Raw genomic sequence first — 12,645 nt, forward strand, 5'->3', positions numbered from 1 at the left:
GAGACAATGCTGAAACATCAATCCATGGGTGAGTCAGTGCCACATTTACATTTGTGCCAAAATCTAAATGAAAGAAAAGTTATCTTGCAAATTCAGCTGGCTATGGTGTGAAATAGGCTTTTAGAAGTGCTGTCTTTATTTTATTACTAATCGTGAATGACGTCTTTGGTGTGTTTGTGTTTTTCCCCCCTCCTATCAATAAAATAATTGTATTAAGTCCTCCAAAGGTTTTACTGTGGGTGACGTTTTAAATGCACTCTGTCATTATTAAATGTGTAACGTGACAGGTATTTTAACATGACTCTTTTAACACACCAAAAAAAAACATTGAATTCAAATATTTAATCAGTCATCTTCCTCAAATGAAGGGGATGATGAAGCAACCTTAGTGAGAGGGAGGGAATCTGATTTTGTTGGTTGTCAACTCGCAGCAGAGACACTTGATCAAATCCTAGTAGATATACCACTCTGTTTCAATCGAAAGTTACAGATTATGCCCTTTAGAGCACCATCTTATCAAAATCAACACTACAAGCAAATAGAAAAAAAATGGCAATTTCGTTGATGTAACCATGTAGGAGTTAAAACTGAATCTAATGACTGTTGGGGATTTTCGTATTCAGGTGTGAAGTGTACCGATAATGATTATCTGTTTACACCGAGGATGCGTCCCAAATGACATCCCTATTCCCCAGAGTGCGTTACCTTTGACAAGGGCCCATAGGAAATATGGTGCCATTTGGGACTCCGGCTCAGCCTGAATGATCTGTCAAGACATGATGCCGACAGTATATGTACAGTGCAGGTTGTCATATGAATAACAACGAGCCTGCTAGCTTACATAATGCCAGCACAGTGATTCCCAATGTGCTCCTAGGAAACCTATCACGACTGCACATTTTAATCAAAGGCTTGACGAGTAGCTGATTAGTTGAATCAGGTGTGCTATTTTCCCAAACTAGAAGAGAAAATATGCAGTCCAGTGGGTATTGTAGGACCAGATAGGGAAACATTGACTAGTGACGGTTTAGAGTCTAGAGAGTAATAGCAGTTGATTATTTATTTATGTTATATGTATTTATTTATGCCAGTCAGTCTCCCTATCAATTTGTATGGAGCATAAATAAGGTGTCAATGTGTCATGACTCATGCTGTCACGTCCTGACCATAGTAAGTGGTTATTTCTATGGTAGAGTAGGTCAGGGCGTGACAGGGGGTGTTTTTCTATGTTGTCTATTTCTATGTTTTAGTTCGAGTTTTTCTATTTCTATGTTGGGGTTGATCTCCAATTGGAGGCAACTGATCCTCGTTGCCTCTGATTGGAGATCATATTTAAGTAGGGGTTAGTTCTTTCGGTTGTGGGTGATTATATTTTGAGTAGTGTGTTTTCTCTCTGCGTCACGGTTTGTTGTTTTTTGTTAGTTCAAGTATTTAATGTATTGCATTACGTTTCACGAATAAATAAAGATGTGGAACTACAAACACGCTGCATTTTGGTCCGATCCTTCAGACAGCCGTGACACATGCACTATAACAAGGTTGTGGTAGAGACTGTCAATGTGACATATGTAGTTGTTACACATAGATATAACCAGCATCAGTGTGCTAGCTTAGCATATAGCGCTGCCTCCCTGAACTTGCCTCTGAATGGGCTTGAACCAGGGTCCTCTACCTCATCAACACACCTGACAACATACAAACCAGTTGAGCTATATAAAAGGATCCAATTCAATAGCACCATTGGCGAAATTTCAAGCTAGCTGTACCCTCTGGGCGCAGGTATAGGGCACCCCTCAGCAGGAAAAACAGAACTAGACAATCATTTGTGCCAGGTGTGATATCCCTCCTAAATAGCTCGGGCTAATGTTCCTATAGACTCAGTAAGGCCAGCAGGCTAGCCTTTAAAAAAAATGTTTTATTGGTATGTAACTGTTATGAAAGTTGTATTGTCAATTTTGTTTTGTATTTAAACGCCACTTTAAACGTGTACATGACACTGCAACAAAATTTCCCCATGGGGACAATAAAGTCAGTAAGTAAGTAATCTTACGGTACCTTTCTCTTCATCTAATAATGTAGAGAGTCTTTTATAAAAAAAAAATATTTTTAGGTGGTAGATCAGCTTTATTATTACAGATAGATTGTAGCTTCCATCAATGTAATTGTCTGCATCATTTCCAATCCCCCATATATATATATATATTTGTAAATATATATACTGTATATAACATTCTATTGGTTGCAAGAATTTTGTATAATAATTTAAATTGAAATACTAAAAGTTTTGAATCTGCCACTGTTTTATGGAAACTATTTTTGCAATCTATATGGCACAGCTGTACATTTTTGGTCCTTAAATGAAACTGGTATACTTTTTTAGTTATTACAATTTTCTTTAACCAATTTTGGTCTTTAATGCAGGGCCGACATAACAAGTTCCTTACTTTCTTCTCCCTCTTCCACTTCCTTTTTTGCAGTAACTCTAGAGAGCCTTTGTTGCTGCCCTATATGTGCCAGCCGGCACAACAGGGAGGACTGCTGACTGGCATCTAGCAACAGGACACCACAGGACCTACTAATGTATAACAACAAGTAATGTGAAATGACAAGGGACAACAATAACAACCTCTCCTCCATTCGTTCCATCCATCATCACATCTTCATTCCGTCCTTTGTGTGTGTGTGTGTGTGTGTGTGTGTGTGTGTGTGTGTGTGTGTGTGTGTGTGTGTGTGTGTGTGTGTGTGTGCGCGGGTCAAGACTTACATCTTGACGAAGGGGTCAGAGTACCCATTGGAGTCCATAGCAGCGAGGTGGGCACAGCGTACGATGCCAACCAGTAGACAGCTCTTTTCTGGACTGTAGCACAGCGACACCAGGATACGACCACGCTGGGGGAGGGGGGACACAGTTAGCCGTGACACCACTACAAATTTGAACTAAACTGTATTGATAGTTCCCTTAACGTATGTCAATGGACTGACTGTTCATGAATTAAGACCAACACATGTAAAACAGACAGTTAAAAACATACTACAAATAGGGTCACTTAAAATTCATGGAATAAAAAACTTATACAATTATTGAAAATAATAAGATGAATTGCATGTTGGGAAATCAGTGACAGGACTGTCACTAACAGTGGGATTAGTACTACTACTATCATAGTGGCACCACTGTTGTTGCTACTACTACAGTAATAGTAGTAGCACAACTAATTACATTTACATTTACATTTAAGTCATTTAGCAGACGCTCTTATCCAGAGCGACTTACAAATTGGTGCATTCACCTTATGATATCCAGTGGAACAACCACTTTACAATAGTGCATCTAAATCTTTTAAGGGGGGGGGTTAAAATGATTACTTTATCCTATCCCAGGTATTCCTTAAAGAGGTGGGGTTTCAGGTGTCTCCGGAAGGTGGTGATTGACTCCGCTGTCCTGGCGTCGTGAGTGAGCTTGTTCCACCATTGGGGTGCCAGAGCAGCGAACAGTTTTGACTGGGCTAATGTTACTACTCCTGCTACGGGCCAATACTATATGTATATGACAATCTCTACTATTAATGACAATGATGGTAATCTTCTTACCTCTTCCTCAGCCACAGGAGTTCCTTGCTCCACGGTTTCTTTGTTGATGTCTTTGTTCTGAGTGGGAGAAGGGAGATTATTGAATTCAATACACAGTTTCTAAATCATTAGAGCCCATTGACGAACTGACGCATACACACGCAAGCCCACATGTGCACTCACTCACTCACTCACTCACTCACTCACTCACATGCACACAAAAACACATGCATAAGCACACACTCTCTCTCTTTCTCTCTCGCATGCACACACACACACACACTACATACCTGTGTAATTCTCTCCAGACCCATTTTGAATCTTTTGCTCTCGCCCTTGCTCAGTTTCTTCAAGGCGACACGGACCTCTCCGATAAACTCGTTACGACCAAGCCTGTCCATGTCGCACACACACAGCCTACACACAGACAGGAATGACACACAGACGCACACACACAAACGCACACACACAGACAGAAAGTGAGAAATAGAAACATACACTCTCAAGAGCTAGCAGTGGGGACTCTAAGCTGCAGATAGAAACCCCACTGATCTACAAGTAACTGCCAAAATAATGGAAATAATTGAGTAGATGAGGGATGCAAAGGATATTAAAATCAGGTGCTTCCACACAGGTGTGGTTCTTCTCTAACAAGAGAGTTCTCATCTATATTATTCGTAGCTGTCTACTTACCACCACAGACCGATGCTGGCACTAAGACCGCACTCAACCAACTCTATAAGGCCATAAGAAAACAACAAAACGCTCATCCAGAAGTGGCGCTCCTAGTGACCACCTTTACTCCACACACAGAGATGCATACAAAGCTCTCCCCCACCCTCCATTTGGCAAATCCGACCATAATTATATCCTCCTGATTGCTGCTTACATGCAAAAATTAAAGAAGAAAGTACCAGTGACTCGCTCAATACGGAAGTGGTCAGATGACATGGATGCTACGCTACAGGACTGTTTTGCAAGCACAGACTGGAATATGTTCCGGGATACATCAAATGGCATTGAGGAGTATAGCACCTCAGTCATCGGCTTCATCAATAAGTGCATCGACGACGTCGTCCCCACAGTGACCGTACGTTCAAATCCCAACCAGAAGCCATGGATTACAGGCAACATCCGCATCGAGCTAAAGGCTAAAGCTGTCGGTTTCAAGGAGCGGAGCACTAATATGGACGCTTATAAGAAATCCTGACATGCCCTCAGACGAACCATCAAACAAGCAAAGCGTCAATACAGGATTAAGATTGAATCCTACTACACCGGCTCTGACGCTAATCGGATGTGGCAGGGCTTGAAAACTTTTATGGACTACAAAGGGAGACCCAGACGCAAGCTGAACAGTGCACCGAACCTAACAGATGAGCTAAATACCGTCTATGCTCGCTTTGAGGCAAGCAACACTGAAGCATGCACGGGAGCACCAGCTGTTCTGGATGACTGTGATAACGCTCTCGGTAGCCGATGTGAGCAAGACCTTTAACAGGTCAACATTCACAAAGCCGTGGGGCCAGAAGGATTACCAGGATGTGTACTCAAAGCATGCGCAGACCAACTGGCAAGTGTATTCACTGACATTTTCAACCGAGTAATACCTACATGTTTTATACAGACCACCATAACAGTCCCTGTGCCCAAGGAAGCGAAGGTAACCTGCCTAAATGATTACCGTCCCGTAGCACTCACGTCAGTAGCCATGAAGTGCTTTGAAAGGCTGGTCATGGCTCACATCAACAGCATCCTCCCAGATACCCTAGACCCACTCCAATTCGAATACTGCCCCAACAGATCCACAGATGATGCAATTTCTGTCGCACTCCACACAAAAGGTGTTCCTTTTGACAAAAGGAACACCTATGTGAGAATGCTGTTCATTGACTACAGCTCAGCGTTCAACACCACAGTGCCAATGAAGCTTATCACTAAGCTAAGGACCCTGGGACTAAACACCTCCCTCTGCAACTGGATCCTGGACTTCCTGACGGGCCGCCCCCAGGTGGTTGCTGTTACTCGCTGTTTATCTATGCATAGTCACTTCACCCCTACCTACATGTACAAATTACCTCGACTAACCTGTGCCCCCGCACACTGACTGGGTACTGGTACCCCCTGTATATAGCATCATTATTGTTATTTTATTCTGTTACTTTTTAGAATTTTTTACTTTAGTTTATTTGGTAAATATTTTCTTAACCAACAGTGAAGTTCAAGAAGAGTTAAGGGCTTGTAAGTAAGAAATTCATGGTAAGGTCTACACTTGTTGTATTCGGCGCATATGACAAAAAAGTTTGATTTGAGTTAATTAAGAAATTAACATCCCATCATGCTTAGGCTCATGTATAAAAATGGTGGATAGGCCATGACAATGCCCCGTCCACAGGGCAGGAGTGGCCATTGAATGGTTTGATGAGCATGAAAACGATATAAACCATATACCATTGTCATGTGACCAGATCTCAACCCAAATTATGAAATGTATTGTGGAAGAATGGTATTGCATTCCCCAGTAGAATTCCAGACACTTTTAGAATCTTTGGCAAGGTGTATTGAAGCTGTTCGGGCTCGTGGTGGCCCTATTAAGACAAATTATGTTGGTGTATTAGTAATTTTGGCAGTTACCTGTAGCTATACTCTATGCTGTACATGTCTGTCTGTTTGTCTGTGCATGCTGTGCTGTACATGTTGGTCTGTCTGCCTGTCTGTACATCTGTCTGTCTGCTTTATCTGTCTGTCTGCCTGTCTGTCCTCAATGACAGCAGACCAGTGGAGGCTCCTCAGAGGAGGAAGGGGAGGACCATCCTCCTCAGTGAATTCAATACAAATAAAAATGGTAAAACATTGAAAAGTTATCCTTTTTAGATAAAACTATACAAAATATTTTCATGTAAACAAATAATTTATTAAACACACTGTTTTGCAATGAAATCTCTATAGTAGCCTCAACAGCACTCTGTAGGGTAACACCATGGTGTAGCCGGAGGACAGCTAACTTCCTTCCTCCTCTTAGTATATTGACTTCATTACAAAACCTAGGAGGCTCTTGGTTCTCACCCCCTTTCATAGACTTACACAGCAATTATGACAACTTCCAGAGGACATGCTTCAACCTATCAGAACTCTTGCAGCATGAAATGACATGTTGTCCACCCAATCAAAGGATCAGAGAATGAATCTAGTACTGAAAGCATAAGCTACAGCTAGCTAGCACTGCAGTCCATAAAATGTGGTGAGTAGTTGACTCAAAGAGAGCGAAAGACAATAGTTTTGAACAAAGCAATTTCTTCAAAAATGAAGGAGAAGCAAGAGAAAGATAGAGATTTCAAATTTGTTTTTTCACTTTCAGTTTCACTTAGCTAGCGAATGCAGCTAGCTAGTTTGGCCTATTCAAAACACCCAGCTCAAACACAGGGATGCTATGTTAGATAGCTGGCTATGACTATCCAACACAACACAGGAACTCTTCCATGTCAAGGTAAAAGCTTTTGGTTTTATTTATTTATTTCAACCAGGGCCCACTGGTATAACTGCTATACTGCTTAGTGACTGTAACGTTACTGCATAATTGTAGGGGGTTTACTAATGCATGAGTTCAATTAGCTATGTTGACTAGAACGTTAGTTTAGTTAATATGGTGACAACGATGTGTGGTTAGGATATGGTTTGGCTTGTTTTTTTGTTTTTTTGCCTGGTCACATACTGTTGATGTGTTGTGCATTGAAGTCCACAAACGAAGGGAAAAGGTGAGAGGAGGAGAGCGCATAGATGCGAGAAGGAATACAACGTGGCTGCTATGAATGTGAACTGTGTTTACACGTGATCAGGGGTGTATTGAATGTGTTGCTGTCTGTCCATGTGTCACTGTCTGTCATCTCAACATTTTCTCTCGACCTGTGTGCATCTACGTTGTAAATGTTCATTCATAGGCTAGGTTGTAACAACCTCATCATGGGTATAGGAAAAATGTCAGTATCACGTAGCAGCCTAAACCTATCGATGTTACATTGAACTGGGTGAATGGAATATGAATGACAGCCATCCAAAATGCTGTAATAGAAATAAGGCCATGCTAATCTCCCTCATCATAAGCGGCACTGACCGCCACTGCAGCAGACAGACAGATAGACATGTCTCTGTGTGTTGCGGAACAGCTCTGATCGGAACCTTAGTTTTGAAGTGAGGAGTAGAACAAGCCTACATTTAGCAAATCTTGTGTTGAAGAAATATGGTCCGCAAAAAAACTAAATTGAGAGTACATTTGTGCCTCTATAGTGCACTTGAGATGTTTTATTAAGAACTGAGAATGGCCTTGAGTTTTTCTCATGTCACTATGACAACTGCGGTATGCTAGTCATTTTACAAGGCTGGTCGTGTTTACTCTTTCAATTACTACTACTCTACTGCTCTCAGATGTTCTCTCACCTTCCTGCATATCCCTCTGGGCTGTCGCCTGGGTAATTGTGCTCTCTCTCTCTCCCTCCCTCTCTCTCTCTTTTTTCCCCCTGTGACAGTGGTTCCTGTTGGTTCCAGCGTGTTAGTCATACCTGCCGCGCGTGCGTGCGAGTCAGGACCAGAAGGCTCTTCATGATACTCTCACAATTTCACCCCAACCGTGTTCTCTACATCTTAATCAGTGTGAGGCATGCACTGCATCCCAAATGGCACCCTACTACTTATATAATGCATAGCATAGGGCTCTGGTCAAAAGTAGTGCACCATATAGGGAATCGGCTGCCATGTGGGATGCAGATATTTATTTATTTGTATTTACTTTATTTCACCTTTATTTAACCAGGTAGGCAAGTTGAGAACAAGTTCTCATTTACAATTGCGACCTGGCCAAGATAAAGCAAAGCAGTTTGACAACATACAAAAACAGAGTTACACATGGAGTAAAACAACATACAATCAATGATACAGTAGAAAAAAATAAGACTATATACAATGTGAGCAAATGATGTGAGATAAGGGAGGTAAAGGCAAAAAAGGCCATGGTGGCAGAGTAAATAAAGTATAGCAAGTAAAACACTGGAATGGTAGATTTGTTATTTGAAGAAAGTTCAAAGTTCAAATATAAATAATATGGTGCAAAGGAGCAAAATAAATAAAATAAATAAATAAAGTAGGGGAAGAGGTAGTAGTTTGGGCTAAATTATAGATGGGCTATGTACAGGTGCAGTGATCTGGGAGCTGCTCTGATAGCTGGTGCTTAAAGCTAGTGAGGGAGATAAGTGTTTCCAGTTTCAGAGATTTTTGTAGTTCGTTCCAGTCATTGGCAGCAGAGAACTGGAAGGAGAAACGACCAAAGGAGGAGTTGGCTTTAGGGGTGACCAGAGAGATATACCTGCTGGAGCGCGTGCTACAGGTGGGTGCTGCTATGGTGACCAGTGAGCGGAGATAAGGGGGGACTTTACCTAGCAGGGTCTTGTAGATGACCTGGAGCCAATGTATTTGGCGACGAGTATGAAGCGAAGGCCAGCCAACGAGAGCGTACAGGTCGCAGTGGTGGGTAGTATTGGGGCTTTGGTGACAAAACGGATGGCACTGTGATAGACTGCATCCAGCTTGTTGAGTAGGGTATTGGAGGCTATTTTGTAAATGACACCGCCGAAGTCGAGGATTGGTAGGATGGTCAGTTTTACGAGGGTAAGTTTGGCAGCATGAGTGAAGGATGCTTTGTTGCGAAATAGGAAGCCAATTCTAGATTTAACTTTGGATTGGAGATAATTGATGTGAGTCTGGAAGGAGAGTTTACAGTCTAACCAGACACCTAGGTATTTGTAGTTATTCTAAGTCAGAACCGTCCAGAGAAGTGATGCTGGACAGGCGGGCAGGTGCAGGCAGCGATCGGTTGAAGAGCATGCATTTAGTTTTACTTGTATTTAGGAGCAGTTGGAGACCACGGAAGGAGAGTTGTATGGCATTGAAGCTCGTCTGGAGGGTTGTTAACACAGTGTGCAAAGAAGGGCCAGAAGTATACAGAATGGTGTCATCTGCGTAGAGGTGGATCAGAGATATACAGCAGGGTCGCAGTAACGTGCATTTGACCAATTCTTATATGACGGATCTGTAACCATTTTATGTGTCATTCTATATGAAATGATGGTGGTATGTCTGCATTGCACCTCAGCAGTCGTGAAGAAGCGATAGAGAGAGACAGATAGAGATACACTAAGTATACCAAACATTAGGAACACCTTCCTAATATTGAGTTGGACCCCCCCTTACCCTCAGAACAACCTCAATTCATCGGGGCATGGAGTCTACAAGGTGTCAAAATTGTTCCACAGGGATTCTGGCCGATGTTGACTCTCAAGCTTCCCACAGTTGTGTCAAGTTGGCTGGATGTCCTTTGGGTGGTGGGCCATTCTTGAGCGTGAAAAACCCAGCAGCGCTGCAGTTCTTGACACATACCGGTGCGCCCGACACCTGCTACCATACCCCGTTCAACAGCACTTCAATATTTTGTCTTGCCCATTCATCCTGGCACAATACAAGTCTCAATTGTCTTAAGGCTTAAACATCCTTCTTTAACCTGTCACCTCCCCTTCATCTACAATGAATGAAGTGGATTTAACAAGTGACATCAATAAGGGATCATAGCTTTCACCTGGATTCACCTGGTCAGTCTATGTCATGGAAAGTGCAATGTCTTGCATACTCAGTGTAGAGAGATACAGTAGGACCTCAGTGATACGAACATGTCGGCTGAACTGAAATGTCTGTAACTTTGAAATTCACTGTGCATCAAACCATTACAGAAGATATTTATTGCGTAGTTACATGTGTTTTCTAATTATTTAGCCAGATACTATAAAGTTCATTTTTTTTCTTCATTTAATATGTGTACTGGACTGGTTTGATTTTGCCTGTTCAGTTGACTGGTCGGCCCGTAACTCTGAGGTTTGTATCTTTGAGGTTCTACTGTCGAGAGATAGAGGGGTGGAAAAATGGAGTTCTGCCATAAGACTGGCACTCTGTCGGTCTTGCCTGGGCAATGACAAGGTGTTGACAGTAGCCGTGGTTGTCACACCGAGCCAACATACTTTTCCTACAACGCTATGGAGCTCTCCATTGACTGACAGTAGGATTCTTCGGGGTCAAGTTTACCCTGGGTACAGATCGACAATAAACTTCCCCTCACCCAATCCTAACCATAATCATTAGTTAGCAGAATGCTAAACTTTTCATCATTAATGTCTCCCTTTGTCATACATTTATTGATTGCAGCCAAGAAATATGATATAAGAGGAGGACATTTGGTATTTTTGTACCTCATTGGCAGTTACAATTGCCAAGACCCACCCCTGCAGTCTACTAACAAGTATAGGGGCAGCAGTTTGGAAGAATTGAAGTTACAGCTAATGCCTTGCGCCTGAAGATATAAAACACACTAAAAGTCCTTGCTGGATGCTAAATGCACATTAGCATTATCTGTCCCTATGCTCCACTACAATTCCCTATCCCCATCCACTCTATGCTACACTAAAATTCCCTATTCACGTCCACTGCCTATGCTACGCTACAATTCCCTATTCACATCCACTGCCTATGCTGCGCTAATTCCCATTTCCCAGTCATTGTGCCCAAGTGTAAAGCCTGCTGTTCAGACATTATCCAGTTCTACAGCTCTGGTTCCCCAGGCTGCCCCCATGGGGAGAGGCTGAGCTCGGCGGTGCACCGTGTTGGGGGAAGAGTTTTGAGTAGCCCCCCCCCCTCCTGATCTACCCTGCTGGGACTGATGATGCAGGTCTCACAGAGGGGCCAAGCCAGGGGGCAGGCAGCATGTCAGGGTACCCACAGACTGGGACTCACGCCCTCTCCCATCTCCCTCGGTCTGCCTTCCCGCTTTCTTTGTCTCTCACTCCATCACTTGTCTTTCTCTATCTAACCCTAGCCTTTCTCTCCTTTCTCTCTTTCTCTTTACCCCATCTCTCTTCCCTTTCCTCTGCCCCATTCTCGTTCCATCTCTCTCTCTCTCTCCCCTCAATTTTTTCTCTCTTTCTTGGTTTGCCCTGCATCCCACTCTCTCTTTCTATCCCACTCCCTCTCCTTCTCATCTGAAAATGTTCCCCCTCTCCTAAGCACTGTGCCTCTTTCTCTCCTCCTGTTCCCTCACTTTCTCCTCCTCTATCCCCTCTTTCTTGGAACCCCAATTCTCTCTTTTATCCTCACCTCCCTTTCCTTTCCCGTCTGTTCTCACCTATTCCCCTGTTTCTTGGCATTCACCTCATTCCCTGGCTTTCTCCCCTCCTCTATCCTCCCTTTCCCTGGCATCGCTCTCCCATCTTTAATCCCCTCTTTCTTGGAACCCCTCCCTCTCTATCTTCCATTCTGTCCTCCCTTTCCTGGCTCTACCGAGCTTCTGTGCTGGCCTGTGTCTGGGGGCTGTCTCCTTGGCTGGAGGTCAGGTGGGTTCCCTGGGCATTCAGGGTCTTTCCTGAAACCTTATCTACAAAGAGACGGAGTGTGTGTGTGTGTGTGTTTGTGTGTGTGTGTGTTTGTGTCTGTTTCTCGGGTGAATGGGGTCTACTTGGCTTCTCTGCCCAGTGTCTGCCCTTGACTGCATGCCAGAGGGTATCTGTCCAGTGCACACACCAGATCGGATGCATTAGAGAGGGGGTGAGGAGTGTGTGTACAGTCCCTTCAGAAAGTATTCACACCACTTTACTTTTTCTACATTTTAAATGGATTGACACGACAACATTGACTAAATAGAGATTGTGAGTCCCTGGCCTATACACAATATCCCATTATGTGAAAGTGGTGTAATGTTATTGGAAATCTTTACAAATTATTTCAAAATTAAAAGCTGAAATGTCTTGAGTCAATAAGTATTCAGCCACTTTGTTATGGCAAGCCTAAATAAGTTCAGGAGTACACATTTGCTTAACAAGTCACATAATAAGTTGCATGGACTCACTCTGTGTGCAATAGTGTTTAAAATTATTTTTGAATGACTACCTCATCTCTGTTCTCCACACATAGAGTTATCCGTAAGGTCCCTCAGTCGAACAGTACATTTCAAACACAGATTCAACCACAAAGACCAGGGAGGTTTTC

The 12,645-nt window shown here is 42.9% G+C and overlaps 1 protein-coding gene across 1 annotated transcript in view; it reads right to left on the minus strand.

The window, feature by feature from the left end:
* LOC115191960 (double C2-like domain-containing protein beta) overlaps positions 1–12,645 on the minus strand; it is a 46,650-nt gene that overhangs the window by 15,510 nt on the left and 18,495 nt on the right. The window contains exons 6-8 of the mRNA XM_029750021.1: positions 3,861–3,987; positions 3,592–3,648; positions 2,765–2,889 (exon numbers count right to left, since the gene is read on the minus strand). Of these exons, the coding sequence (XP_029605881.1) occupies positions 2,765–2,889; positions 3,592–3,648; positions 3,861–3,987 (309 nt within the window). The remainder of the gene's footprint in view (positions 1–2,764; positions 2,890–3,591; positions 3,649–3,860; positions 3,988–12,645) is intronic.

Source organism: Salmo trutta, chromosome 4, assembly GCF_901001165.1.
Source record: "Salmo trutta chromosome 4, fSalTru1.1, whole genome shotgun sequence".
Taxonomy (NCBI): Eukaryota; Metazoa; Chordata; class Actinopteri; order Salmoniformes; family Salmonidae; genus Salmo; species Salmo trutta.